The 15,113-nt window shown below is 37.9% G+C and overlaps 3 protein-coding genes across 3 annotated transcripts; 2 read left to right on the forward strand and 1 right to left on the reverse strand.

Moving 5' to 3' along the window:
- Positions 1-189: 189 nt before the first annotated feature.
- Positions 190-2,639, reverse strand: med20 (mediator complex subunit 20). Its single transcript, XM_030133381.1, has 4 exons — positions 2,587-2,639; positions 2,164-2,309; positions 1,087-1,340; positions 190-998 (listed from the first exon to the last, which is right to left on the reverse strand). The coding sequence occupies exons 1-4, from the start codon at positions 2,598-2,600 to the stop codon at positions 777-779; spliced, it is 636 nt and encodes a 211-aa protein (XP_029989241.1). The 5' UTR covers positions 2,601-2,639; the 3' UTR covers positions 190-776.
- Positions 2,640-2,852: 213 nt separating this feature from the next.
- Positions 2,853-10,212, forward strand: bysl (bystin-like). Its single transcript, XM_030133365.1, has 7 exons — positions 2,853-3,243; positions 4,379-4,535; positions 4,645-4,783; positions 7,647-7,780; positions 7,887-8,047; positions 9,245-9,347; positions 9,515-10,212. The coding sequence occupies exons 1-7, from the start codon at positions 2,976-2,978 to the stop codon at positions 9,867-9,869; spliced, it is 1,317 nt and encodes a 438-aa protein (XP_029989225.1). The 5' UTR covers positions 2,853-2,975; the 3' UTR covers positions 9,870-10,212.
- A 1,090-nt stretch (positions 10,213-11,302) lies between these two features.
- Positions 11,303-14,974, forward strand: ccnd3 (cyclin D3). The gene is made up of 5 exons (XM_030134990.1): positions 11,303-11,524; positions 11,612-11,827; positions 13,320-13,482; positions 14,312-14,454; positions 14,708-14,974. The coding sequence occupies exons 1-5, from the start codon at positions 11,303-11,305 to the stop codon at positions 14,813-14,815; spliced, it is 852 nt and encodes a 283-aa protein (XP_029990850.1). The 3' UTR covers positions 14,816-14,974.
- The last annotated feature ends 139 nt before the right edge of the window (positions 14,975-15,113 follow it).

A 15,113-nucleotide genomic window follows, 5' to 3' on the forward strand; every position in this document is an offset into this window, starting at 1 on the left:
TTACATTTTTGCAGGTGCATGATTGCTGTACTAAAACAGCCATGTTTTTAATCTAACCAGTCAAAGTTTACATGCTCACAGTCCACTCAGGTACAAATAAACTTTATTTGTGGATCTGCACTAACTCTCACAGGTGTTTTCCCTTTTGCACGATTAGACCTTTTTCCCAGGACTGTACACTTTATACAGTGTATGGCTGGCACATACAGCTATACTCAAGTTTCTCTTTGTCCTGTCATTTTTCCTGCAGCTGCCAGATAGGATAATTTACATTATCTTTTGTCACACATGAACTTCAGTTACCTCAAACCTGAATTAAACATAATAACTGACAGAACCTGTAGGGGTGAAGATAAAAATATTACACTCTGAAATATAATGTATAAAAAATGAATATACAACCTCAAAGCTTGTACTTGGTAAATAATTATGCCAAATTGCATTTAAAATTAAATGGGAATTAAAAAGTAGACATTTGTAGCGTTTACTAACTCTATAACAAGGCAAAATTTCAGAGAAAGTTATGTAATCCTGAGGGATTGTCATAAAAATGACTCCATTGTTTTGTTAGCTATGTGCTTCAGATCAAATAAAATGAGTGTACAACAGCAACAAACTCCTTTTCCAAGTTTTAATAATGTTGAAACTCCAGAAATGAAAATAAAAAATTCCAGGCTTTAAAAAAATGCCTGCATACCATACTGATCCATAGGACCAGGATTAATACACCACCAGTACAAATATAAAAAGTAGATCTCTCCATCAGAACTGCTCAGTCAACGCACATTACTTCCAGTCATTTGTAATTTACGAAGTTTGTTGAACAACTCCAGGTACTGAGTCATGGTGTCCACACTGTCTGCTGGGGCGAAAAGGCCCTCGGGTTTAGCAGCAAACACAGATGGAAGCTCAGGGACACTGGAGCCGAGAAAAGACTGCATAAACTCTTTCATCAGATTCCAGCAGTCGCCTGGAACCACACAGGGACAATACTCCACCTGAGGAAATACAAGAGTTAATGTAGCCACAATCCAAAAGTTAATGTTTCACTTTAGTCAGTGTCATCTCTAAATGCAATATATTTACCTCCACTGATATCCCTCTGGCACTGGAGCTCATTGTCACTGTACCAACTTTAATTAAGAAGTCACAGTAGCGATATCTTGATCCACGACACTCCACCTTATGTCCTTTAGCATTCTGGAAGTGGCTTTTTAACTTCACCATTAGGACATCGAAGTTTGCATCTGCTATGAGGCAGGGTCCGCCTTCAAACAGGGCCATGCAGCTCAGGGGAGTTTCAGAGTTATGCATCACATACAAGAGCTTGGAGGGCTGACCTGTAGATAGATTCAATGTCAGAGATATTATGTTTATTTTGTCACTTTAGTATTTCACTTCCACAAGGTAACCCACTTTAACACAACTTCTTAAAAATAGGTATAGTCATATTTAATCTGTTATACTATGCCTGGTAGTTGTAGTTTGTGCAGTTAATTGTTGTAGTCTTACAGGTGCATAAACACACACTAAAACAATACTTTAGTAGGTGCACTACCTGGTCTCAAAATCTGAGATCCTCAAATGTATCATAGTTTGTTGATTTTAACATGCCTGTATCAAATGCATATGATAACAAAGACATTCTTATCATTTAAAAAGAAAGTGTCTCTAAGTCTTCTTTGATTTTTAAAGTTCCAATAAAATGTCAAACTTATATTTCTGCAGTAGATGAAGTTGATTAGCAACAGCCTTTTAATGATTGTAACAGTTATATAGCACCAAATCAACAGATTCAATAGATTTTCTGGAAAGGCATCCAGTTAATGACAAAATTAATCATTAATTAATGTGATTATTGTTTTTTGATTGACCACTAAAGGTTTGGCCAGTAAAATCAAAAAATGTATTGAAATAAAATTGAGAATTGCAATTTCCATAACTACAGGTGATGTTTCTACTTGCTTGTTTTGTTTAACCAGTTGTCCAAAACCCAGAGAATAAATTTATAACATCAAATCCTCATATTTTAATTACTGATCTATATCAGTGACTACTTCCTCTTCTGCAATTTAAATAGTAGCTATTTTCGTGTGCACTTAGATAACCTATTCATGATTTCAGTAAAAGATGATGCTGTATGTGAAGAAAATTCAGTATTACCGCTGACGTTTGCTGTTGCATGGTACGTTTCACAGTCCACACAGAAGCTGCCCTGCTTCACAGCTCCCAGCTGCTCCAGCTTCTTGTGCAGGATGTCCACCGTCTGCTGCACACTCTTCCCCTCCGCCACGGGCACCTGACACACACTTCAAACACAGCGACACATAATGTTACAAAACGACAGTATCATCTATACGTGTGTTTAAAAAAAAAAAAAGCCGAAGCTGTTGTAGTTCAACTGTGTGAATTCTGATGGGAGCGGGTCCGGTCTGCGGAGCATCATAGGGATAAAACAGGAGTAATTACATAGGCACGGTGATTTAGACGGTACAAGGCTATATAGAAACGCTAAGTTATAGATGTATCGATACAATGCACTGTTTCCTGAAGTGTTAACATGTAAAAGATCGATTTCTGTCTCACCAAGTAACCCCCATTGATATTTTGCCTCTTTCTGTTTCGGACTGTGCGTCTGTTGACTACTTCCGGGTCAAAACTAGACTTCCGGTAATGCAAAATATTGTTCGTTTAATATTTACGATTTAAAGCTACAAAGAGAAACTCAAAAAATAATTTCAATAGATTGTGGAAATCATGCTAATGTAATAAGCATAATTCAAACACATAAGTGTATTTTATAGCAATTTCTACCTGGTAACGTTTCTCGCTGTACCTACGTCACTTCCTTTTAAAAGAACATGTGCGCGTGTGGAACGACGACTGTTTACAGTATTTAGAAATACTTCACATTACCCTTTACATGCCAGCAGATACACACATATCGTTTCCACACTGTCGATAAAACTACAGAGATGCCTAAAGTTAAGAAATCCAGGGGAGGAGGAGGTGAGAAGAGCGGAGAAGCAATGGCTCTGGCCGACCAGATCCTCCAGGCGGACAGTATCAGAGCCCGAGGCCGGGTGAAGATCAGAGATAACCGGGCAGACAACGAAGACACGTACGTAGACGAGCGTCTGTCGAGGAAGATCTTACAGCAGGCCCGAATACAGCAAGAGGAACTTCAGACTGAATATGGCCTGGCACCAGAAAAGAAGAAGAAAACACCAGTCACTTCTCTGGGTAAAGACTCACCAGCTCTTCCAAAGTATTAAGTTTCTCAGTTGAATCAGATAGGGAAAGAATTCACTGTGTACCAGGTGACATGTATTGATTTATAGTGTTCTACATTTTATATTCACTATTTTTAATGTGCAGAGAAGAGATATGCTTATAAACCTGGGATAATGTATGTGTAAGTATTCAGATCTGTATGAACAATCCTGCTTACATAAAAGTACATAAACATTAACTATTTGTAGTTTAAGTACTGGTTTATTCCCTCTGACTGATATAATATTATGTTTGACTTCACTAGTTTACTACTGTAGTGCCAGTGTGCTCTTATTATTGGATCTGCTGGAGATGGAAATGGTTTGAACTACTTTAGGTCTAATTTTGTCAACAAGGGCATCAGATACCTCTGGTTTTCGGACTTTATTACTAACCTGTGATTCCTTATGTGATGTTGAATGATTTGAACATTTACTGAAATGAAACCCTGCAAAAAAAAAAAAAAAAAAAAAAAAAAAAAAGCTTAGAAATAAAAAACAAAACAAAATGATTAAAAACAAAAAAATCACTCTTGGTTAGAGTTAACATCTGAAATGTAAGCCGACCATACACTGTTTTTTGTAAGGCATCATAAGACAAAAAGGTTGGAAACCACTAGCTTGTTATATTATCTGTTGTGTCAAATATTCACCTGAAAACTACCTATAATGTTCAGTCAAATGTGGTGGAGTGAAAATAGGATCTCCCTCTAAGATGTTGCACAAGTGAAAATGCTGAGTTACTTTACGTCACTGTTATTAATTTGCAGATTTTAGTTTTTTCTTTGACTATCACTGCAAGAATTGTAGACAAACAACTAAACATATTACAGTCAATGCTGTGGAGAGGACACTTTAAATAGATACCCTTTACTTTTATGTGATAATTGCTTTATACACAAGCTTTAGTTTATAAAAGTAATTTAAAGTAATTATTTCCTGAGTTTGGAATGGTTATTTATTTGTGGCTGAATGGGTGCAAACTCCCAGCTGCTAGGAACCACAATCTTGTAAAATCCTCCTGGACTATAGTAGCAGCATATTAAACTATATTTTCAGGATGGTTTGACTTTGATTAGGACATTTGTCTTGTAATCATATTTCAGGGCCTGACACTCAGGATGCAGACTCAGATGAGGAGTGGCCTGCGTTGGGAGAAGCCGGTACTAGTGGAGCCGATGTTGGATTTGATACCGAGGTTGTCGTTGACCCTGATGATGAGAAGGCCATTGAGATGTTCATGAATAAGAACCCACCAATGAGGCAAGATGTTGCATCAGCATTTTTAAAAATCCAATCCTCTGTGTGTATATTGAATTTAATTGACCCTCAGTTTATTTCTAACACTCTGGGTTTTCAATGTTTCTTATAGACGGACCTTAGCTGACATTATCATGGAAAAGATCACAGAGAAGCAGACGGAGGTAGGAACAGTGATGTCGGAGGTGTCAGGGTGTCCAATGCCTCAGCTGGACCCAAGGGTCCTAGAAGTGTACAAAGGTGTCGGTAAGGTGAGTTACTGCATTCTACTGAATTGCCGTGAAGTAAATGCACCACAGATACAGAATAATGCATATCAGTGACAATGAGAGGGAAGAAGTAATGATAAATTCAGTCATGATTAACTAACACCTAAACTGTGAAGCTTTGTATTCTTTTTTTTAAAATTTTTTTATTATTATTTTTTTAAAATTTAGTCTCATCAGAAGTTGGCTGATGTGGTTCACATATTTTTCATTTTTAAACACAGATTACACAAGTGATGCAGGGCTCCCATGTAGGGATGTAACAATTACCAGTATAATGATAAACCGCGGTAAAATTGCCAACACTTAGTATTACTGTTTAAATTCTAATTATCGTGATAATCGTGTTTGATTACCGCAGAAAACGCCTATGTAAAGATATGCTTTTATGTCAAATATTTGAGTATAGTTTTAATTTATTACAATTTTGATTTTATATACTTAATATTTGGAACCAGTATTCACTTTTAAAGTCTTTGAAAAGGTTCGTTAAGCATCTTTGTGTTATTTATGCAATAAAGTATATACATTTTTCAAATCGGATTTTATATATTTTTTGTGTGTTTTCTGTCCTTTTGTGTTGATATAGTAGGTTAAGGTGAAAAAATAATAGACAGATGAGACAGATGAAGTTGTGCTGAAAACAAAGATACCAAACATGGGTATAGTAAACATTTGTTTATATAGTATATAAAGGCAAAATCAAAAGTACTGAAAAACGGCCAAAATAGGCTCAGACCCCTGAGGGTTAATATTTGAATGTTTCTGCTGACAGAAGGTACATTGTGACAGTTATTTGATTTGGGTTTTTTGTTGTTGTTGTTTTTTTGTTGTTTCTTTTTCCAAAATACAACTTGGTTAAATTATTTCAGTGTGTGTATAAGTACTTTTTGAACATTTTGAGCACAATTTCAACAATACCGTGATAATAATGATAACCGTGATAATATTGGTCACAATAACCGTGATATGAACTTTTCATATCGTTACATCCCCACTCCCATGCATCCTCCAAAGTCCTCAAATATAGGGAATTCACCCAAAAAATAAGGCCTTGTAGTAAAATGTCTTAAAGACATTTGCTCAGACATGGGAAATAGCTTTTTCTGATTATTTTTTGACATCATAATTTAGAATCTCAACATAACTGGTAACGCACCAATTTAACAACAGTCATACAAGACTTATTCTGCACAATGTTCCCAGATTCCAAGGCTGCATTTGTATGGTTCACCCTTAAAGACCTAGAAGTGTTTTTGTGGTGCCTTCAAAATGTAATTTAAAATGTTCCTGTGTAATTAGCATTTTATCTATCTACCTTTTTGTCAGTGAAAAGCAGGCATTTTCAGGTATATGTAATTTATTGAGCATGTAGATGTTTAAAAAAGTCAAATGAGAGTAAATTTAAAGAGTAAATTTAAAGGATATGGTATCAAAACGGAGGAAAAAGAAGAAAAAGTGATTGTTTCAGTAAAATATATTAACTCTTTAAGTGCCAGACAGTTAAGGGGCTAATAAGCCTTAAAAGTGCCGCAGAATTTGGCCGTTTTTCAGTATTTCGCGTCGTTTTAATAATATTTGAGGAATCCTGCAGGAAACCGCTCGGTGACATCCGACCGATTGCTGATTAGATCCAAAACGCACCGGACGCAGCCGATTCATTATTGATCGTAATTTGCATAATTTATAATAATAATAATAATAATCTTTATTTATATAGCACTTTTCATACATTAAAAACTGTAGCACAAAGTGCTTTACATATCAGTTTAAAAATCAGTACTGCCCCCCACCCACACCCACCCACTCACCCGCACACACACACACACACACACACACACACACATATACATGCAAACCCACAAGCTCACACATAGTTAAGAAGACTGACTGAGCACGGGTAGACCAGAACAAAAATGTACAAGTAAAAGTAAAACATCAATTTAGGAGGCGCTGTCTCAGGGAGCCATCCGCACCAGGAGGCAGCCGCCGACCCCGGCGACCAGGCACCAGCAACACAGCCCCGCATCCCAACTAGTGGGAGACGGCCAACTGGGACCCCCACCCACCAGAAAGGAGCGGACCCCAGTGAGAGAAGGCACCACAGCCCCCGGAGTCCACAGCCGCCCCCCGGCATGGAGGGCTCCCTCTGATGAAACACTGGAGAATAAGAAACATTAAAAAGATATAAAAATATTATTCGGTCGCGTGACCTCAAATTCCCGTCTGCTTGGTCTCAAAAGGGGGACACAGAAAGAACGTCATCGAAATGTGAGAAAGAAATGGGGGTGGATGGTTTGTTTGTACACAAATATGGCGTGTTCTCCAAAGCCGATCTGATCGGCCCGTGGCACTTTACAGGTTGTTTTCGTAAAGCCGATTTAATCGGCCCATGGCACTGAAAATGTTAATAGCTGAACATAAAAACAAGTGCCCACAGCCATTGTCATTTTTCAAATTACATGGGTTGTATTTGTAAATCAATGTTAAAGAGGACAATGGTGTTTCCATGTTCACTATGTAGTATCTTAACGTCTCAGTGGATCATATTTGATGCTACTGAGAAAATGTTTTTTAAATTAATTATTCAAGTGTATCAACAGGATTAGTGGTTCAAAGGTTATCAAGTATTTTAGATCAGTAGATGCTTAGCAGTTGTTTAGGTCTTAGAGGGTCAATAGCTAATAATGCCTTTTTTTTTTTAGATTTTCTTTACTGTAAAATTGGCCTTAAACGTAATTAATTTCCCTTGAATACTACACAAAAATATGAATCTGCATCATGCAAGTGTGAAGACCACCTGTAGTGCAGTTAAATAATAATTGTCATTTCCATTTGTTTGTTTCAGGTTCTCACAAAATATCGGAGTGGTAAACTCCCAAAGGCTTTTAAAATAATCCCAGCGCTGTCAAACTGGGAGCAGGTTCTGTATCTGACTGAGCCTGAGACGTGGACTGCAGCTGCCATGTATCAAGCGACAAGGTAAGAATGGTGTGGATGATTTTACACAGAGAAAGTCATCACACATGCAACAGGTAATTCAGCGCAGTTTAATTTGACTAATTTGTTTTGTTTTGCGTTGTTGTAGAATCTTCTCATCCAATCTGAAAGAGCGAATGGCTCAGCGATTTTACAACTTGGTGCTGCTTCCTCGAGTAAGAGACGACATAGCAGAATACAAACGACTTAACTTTCATCTCTACAGTGCCTTGAAGAAAGCCTTGTTCAAACCAGGAGCTTGGTTCAAAGGTAAAATTACATGTTTAAGGCATTACTTTTGCTGTCTAAAACATGACAAATTGTTACTAAATGAGGAAAAAAACATGTTTGAAAGCCTTGTTCCACTGACTGCCCATCTAAAAGTAACTAGTTGAAACTTTATACATCCTGATATTCCTTGTAGACTTTCAGAGAGTAGCCTTCATGTAAGGTGTCACTAACTATTGTTTCAGCAAATGCTCAGTGAATGCTAGAATAAGCTCCCGTTACATATGACCTTTGGGAGGAAAAATGGATAAAGAGAATGAAAGCGAGGATTTGACAGCTTATAGCAAAGAAGAAAATACAGGCTTTCTGGGACGTGTCACATTTTTAATTCCACTTCTAAATTTAGAAATGTATTCTGAGGACATTGACAGAGGATTAGCTGCTGTCCATTGGGTAAATAACACCATTGGTTCTGGAAGCACAGTAATTAAGACACTCACATTTAATTGGGTCAAAATATCCTTAATTTATCTGCAATTTGTTTTTGGCCAATGATCGTTGAGGAGGATCTTTTTTTTTTTTTTTTTTCTTTAATCCTGCCAGTCCTGTGCGATCACAAATTGTCCCAGTTTGATAGGACTATTTTCCCCAAACATCCCATGACCCATATTTGAAAACCACTAGTATGAGACAGCACCGCTAGGTGGCGGTGTTGGCCAAACATACACCATACTGAACACTATTGTCAGTTATTAGACAATTGACTGTTAAGGTTAGAGGTTTTACATTGATCGTTCTTTTAAATTGATATAACAATGTAATTTTTTATGGAATTTAACTAAACAAACAAACTAACACGTCCAGAAAATTGTTCAGAAACACTTTTCCATCAGGAATAATTGTCACAACGATGAAAGTGCAATTGAAGTGTTTTTGTGTAAAGCTCTAGTAAATGTTTAAAGTGGCAGTTTGCCATTTCAGCTTTATTAAGTCTGAGAGGATATAATATAGTATAGGTATAATAACATGGGCGTGGAGACTAGAGTGTGAAATGTGAGGACATTTACTTAGCAGAAAGGCTTAATCTTCTTCACTTATGTCACTTATTGTTACATTAACATCAACATTGTTTTTCAGAAAGTTCTCTTAATATGGATTTGACATGAACTCATTACTTTTGGGGGATTGGGGAATGAACAGACTGTAAATTTAATATTCTGGCTTTTTTTTTCCACATAGGTATACTGATTCCTCTCTGTGAATCTGGGACATGTACTCTCCGGGAAGCGATCATTATTGGAAGCATACTCACAAAGTGCTCGATACCTGTTCTCCACTCCAGGTAACATTTCCTCTCATTAACACACATACCAGCAGATACGTGTCAGCGCCACATGTTTGAAAGTGATAGTTTTCAGCTTATCATCAGGTGCCACAGTTAATGAAAGCGTAAAGTTGCATAAGAGGGTTGTATAACCAGCTTGCATGACAATCTTTTCTGTCTTTCAGCGCTGCAATGCTTAAGTTGGCAGAGATGGAGTATAATGGAGCCAACAGCATTTTCCTGCGCCTGTTGCTTGACAAGAAATACGCCCTGCCTTTCCGTGTCCTAGATGCCTTGGTGGCTCACTTCCTGTCCTTCCGCAATGAAAAACGTGTGCTTCCTGTGCTGTGGCATCAGAGTTTGCTCACCCTGGCTCAGCGCTACAAGGCTGACCTGGCATCAGAGCAGAAGACTGCACTGTTGGAGCTGCTAAAGATACAAACACACCCTCAGATCTCAGCAGAGATTCGAAGAGAACTGCAAAACTCAGAGTCGCGGGATCTTGAAATTGGGCTCCCTGTTACAGTTGAAATGGCGTGAGGAGTCTTTCAAGTCAGATGCATCCTCTTCATCCTATGGCGGATGTTGGATACTCATGCTTTCTTTTAGCATGTGTAAAATGTTAATGCTTGATTTATTATTTCTGTTTGATGGACAGCAGATTCCAAGATCACACTGACTTATTACAGTGTCTCATAAATACATATTCTGGCTGGGATTGCACATGTAGAAATGCACATCAGTAGTGATGTAGATGTGCATTTGCAGTTCAGTAATTGTTTGGAAACACACTGTAAAACTGGCATATGTATTCATTTAATTAAGAGAAATTCTGTTGTTTTTGAGGCAACAGCTTGAATTAAAAAAAATGGTTTGAAAAGGATTTTTTTTTCTTTTCATTATATATTTGAAAATTTCAAGAGTAATAAGATGGCAAGAGCTATTTACACCCTGTGTGGTTGTTTCTGTTAAAACATTTACTTTTTGTGACCTCCCTCTGTGCCTCATGGCCGGACAGTGTGTTGAACTTTAATGAAGCTCCTGCACACAGGGTTTATATTTTACTTGTAATAAGATGAATATTACACGAATATTTAATATTTACCCTCAGCTGCGCAACGATGGCCACAATACAAAACCTCCTATCTGAAAAAAATCACTTTTTTCAGGAAACAAACAAAAAAAAAAGTGGATCCTGGAGGATTCTGTTGGATTTCTGTAAATTGGCTTAGAGTCTGATTTTGACCAACTCTATATGTAAAGTATCATGAGGTAACTTTTATTATGATTTGGTGCAATATAAATAAAATTTGTTTTTTTTTTTCTTTTTTCACCTTTATTGAAGCAACACCAAGTGACACTGATTGATGGTTTAGTTTTATTATAGTATGGTCTTTGTTGTTGTCAGGTGACCTTCATGTCATAAGAAAGAGCGGGATTATCTTGCAGATAGACTGAGAATGTGTAGTCATCCTTATTCTCACCATTTAATGTGACTACTCAAAATCTAAAAAATTTGCAGATAGGTTTTGTTTTTTGGCCATCGATAAGACAGTAAATGAACATTTTCTTCTTGTCCATGTTTGGGTGAAAAACATAAAATCTAATTCTCTGTGGGAGGCCTAGCAGTAGGGCAACACATCTATTTCTTTGTATAAATTGTTTTTCCTTTTTGCAAATCGGGATTTATTTAATTGAAAATGCCTCTATTAAGTCAAATGAATCCTTGAAGTGCCTGGTAAACCACTTTAATACACTTTATAAACAGTTATTGGACAATAAGCTAACGTTAGCATTAGCTAAGTAGCTATTGTTAAGATAACGATGTAGCTAATCTTAAAATGGCGATGTAGCTAAAGGTGCTAGCGGCTTGGAGCTAACGTTAGCTTTGTGATGTATTTTATGTTGGGAGCAACAACTTATAAGTACTTAGCAGAGGTGAGCTCGCTGCTTTATTGAACTTTACTAGTCGAATGGATAGTGGTAGCGGTGAACAGCTTCAAAATGCTTCAATATACAAAAATAAAGAAGTGGTTGTCCGGGCGGGATCTGACCCGGTTTTGACCCGAGACCACCGGGCCCTATATCACCTGAAAAGCCTGGAGAAGACCGGCCAGGTGTCCCCCTACTTCGGTGGAGTCCAGACAGACATTCAGCCGGACATGAGGAAGATACTGACAGTGTGGATGTTTCAGGTAGGAACACTGAACCCATGTGTTATTTAGTTCACGCCATGTGCGTGATGTGATGATGATGATGTAAATGCGGTTTCCTTCCTCCAGGTGTGTGAGGAGCAGAAATGTGAGGAGGAGGTGTTTCCACTGTCAGTGCATTACCTGGACTGTTACCTGAGCCGCCTCTATGTTGAAAGATCGAATTTGCAGCTTTTAGGGAGTGTTTGCATGTTCCTTGCCTCTAAAATGAGAGAGACTGTCCCACTGACTGCCAGCAAGCTTTGCATCTACACAGACAACTCAGTGTCAGTGTCTGACATCCTGGTAAATGAACCTCCAACATTGATTTACACATTTAGAAAGTCAAGTCAGGATCATCTGTCTGAATGGGATGGAACTACTGTAGTGCAGAACATTTGGAAACCTTGAAAGCAGGGGTCCTTCAGGGGCCACAGTGGGATCTCAGCTGGGTCGGACCAGTTATAACTATAGTAATCTATGGGTAACAGTCCAAATTAATCTGTTTTAGTGTGAAAAAAGTCAGTCATCAGTGGGCCCCCGTGGCCCCCCCACACCCGATCATCACCAAAATTTAATCATTTGTTCCTTGTGCCAGTATCAACATTCCCTGAAATTTTCATCCAAATCCGTCCATAACTTTTTGAGTTATCTTGCACACAGACAGACAAACCAACGCCGGCAAAAACATTACCTCCTTGGCGGAAGTAAAAATACAAGAAAAACACATGTAAGGTGAAAAGAACGTGCATTTTAGAACATTAGAACATCACTTTTTGAACACTCCAACAACATAAGTGCAGATCCAGACACCTGTCAACATCCACATAGTCACTTTGAACATCATTCCTTACATTAGTACCATTACTTCATGGTACCTAACAAAGAAAGCAGTTACACTCACTGTTCATGTAGAGGTGGACCTTACAGACCCCGCAGACCACATTGGACCTGACATTGTTGCCTCACTGTACCCACTGTGAGTTGATGTCACTGTCTTGGAATGTGTGCGGAAATGACCAAAAATAGTCACTTGCCCGATAAAAAGTTAAGAAAAGAACTGCACTTTCAACAATATTATGTTGCAGCTTATTATCACAACCTACAGATCACAGTGGATCTATAAATGTATAAAATATTTAGTAACAAGCATTATATTGTTAAAATTGCAGTAATTTTTCTTTAGACATTTCAGGTTCATATTTGTCAGGTCATTCGGATTTTATTGTGAAAGGATAGTTTGTAAATCTAAATAATATCATCATGTAATTTCACTTTTTTCACATTAAACCAAGAAAATTTGGAGTTGTCATTATTGATATGTTATTATGCTATTATTTCACTTGAGATCCCATTGGTCTGTATGTGGCCCTTGAACTAAAATGATTTTGACGCCCGTGACTGTTAATATCTTCAGTGTAATTTTTTGGACATTGCAAATTCATCCCACAGGCCAATTTGGCGGGCTGGTTTTGGCCCATGGGCCTTATGTTTGACACTCCTGCGCTAAGTAAGGTATTAGCTCTGTATCTTATTTATCACCACCATTAATTATTAATTTATGGTTAGTTTAATGTAACGGGGGAAAAAATCCAGAATCCGATTGGCCAGAGCCTATTCAATCAATCCAATCCCAGAAACACTGGATTATTATTATTTATTATTAAAATGTTACAAGGATGGGGGGTTCTTATTTTGTGAGAAATAACAAGAGAAATTTGTTATGACTTGATGGTGTCCAGCGTCCCAGCAGTGGCATTTTTATGGTAGATATGTTGGGATGCTTTGTGTGTTACAGCGGTGGGAGGTGTCTGTGGTGTCATGTTTAGACTGGTGTCTGGCCTCGGTGGTACCGTCTGACTTCCTGGAGCCAGTTCTTCTTTCTCTTTCTTCTATTGAACCTCACCATCTTCCAAACATACGCAAGCTTGTTCACTCCTACATTGCATTGGCAGCCATAGGTAAGTTACATAACTGAGTAAATAAAAAGAGGAGGCTTGGGATAAACAGGGAGTGGATAAAATATTTAAAATATTTAGAGAAATATGTTTCCTCCCTAAATTTAATTGACTGATCATTTGTTTTTAAGGCAGGTTTATCAGACTCTAAACACAGCTATCCTATATTTCTTTTGAATCACACATATTATTGTAGTTGGTTAAACATTAAGTGAGTGTTGAATACAACTGTGAAATAAAGTGACTTGCTACATGGTGGACAATGGGCACAAAGCAGCCATAACTTTGATTACGATGTGTCAGCAGTTCATTTTGGAGCTGAGTTTGTGTAATCCTGTATTGTCTGCTGTGAAAGACCTGTGTCCATCCATTCAGCTGGCTGATTTCCCACGAATCTCTGTGATGTTGCCCGAGGCAACAGGTCACAGGGATACAGTCAGTTGGGCTGTGGTAGCCACACCAGGACATGACACCCATAAAATTAAGATAAATCCTGGTTCCCTACATTGTAATCGATTCAAAAGGGTGTCTGAGTGTGGATTGAATGGCTGATTTTTCTTCAGTCTTTGTCCTGCCTGAGGCCATTAGGTTTATGTGTCAGATTAACAGATTTTGGGAAACAAAAGCTTTTAAGCACCTGTCTTTGTCTTTCAGGGTGTGTCTGCAATTATACCTTCAGTGTAACTTTCTACCACACACAGATTTTACTGACATGGACACTACTGCATTAGATTTATGCCTTTGTTAAGTGACGTACATAGTAGCCATCAGTCAGGGAATACTGTTAGTAATACTTTTTTATGTATAGTAATCTTTTACCTTTTATTGTCAGATTGTAGGTTTTTAGAGTTTTTGCCCTCTACCATTGCATGTGCGTCGGTGAGCCTTGCCGTGCAGAAGTTGAAGTTATTGGATGTTGTCAGCTCTTCTGAATCCGTGGTGACATTTTTGTCCAATCTATTGGCAACTAATCTGGTAAGGATAATATTTAACTGATACTTTCAAACACAGCGAAACCATAACATTTCACTATCTTTTGACTTTGCCCCTTTGTCAACAATGACTGCTTTGTTTGTGATCATTTCAACCAATACTCTGATCAAATACTTCCAAAAAGTGCACATCTCCTCCTGTGTAACACTTGTATTTATCAAGACAAAAATCCTGCCCATATTTTTTTTTAAGATTAACCTCATGGTTGTCATTCTTTTCATTTGACCCTGAACAGAACTCTGTCCTCCTCTGCTGTGAGCAGCTCAGGAGTGTGTTGGAGCTCAGCCTTCCCTCTTGTTTCCAGACCAGTGTTTGTGGATCAGAAGACACAGGTCAGGGGTGAACTACACCCCCACTGACACTCAGGATGTTGTGCTGACATCAGCAACATCGCCTTAGAAAAACAAGCTCTAGGACTTGTGTATTGCTAGGATGTAGTAAAAAATAAGAAATTACTAAATGCCTAAATTCCATGAAATGATCTGTGTACAAGTACATGTGGGTATTCATCTTACCTGTTTGTGCCTTTTTTTTTTTTAGTTAATTTTCTCTGACATTTGCAGAGTTAGCAGTTTGTTTGGATTCACTAAATTTGAAATATGTGAGTCTGAAAATACTCTCAAGTTTCATTAAAATGTAGT

The sequence above is a fragment of the Sphaeramia orbicularis genome, chromosome 5, assembly GCF_902148855.1.
Source record: "Sphaeramia orbicularis chromosome 5, fSphaOr1.1, whole genome shotgun sequence".
In the NCBI taxonomy this organism is placed as follows: domain Eukaryota; kingdom Metazoa; phylum Chordata; class Actinopteri; order Kurtiformes; family Apogonidae; genus Sphaeramia; species Sphaeramia orbicularis.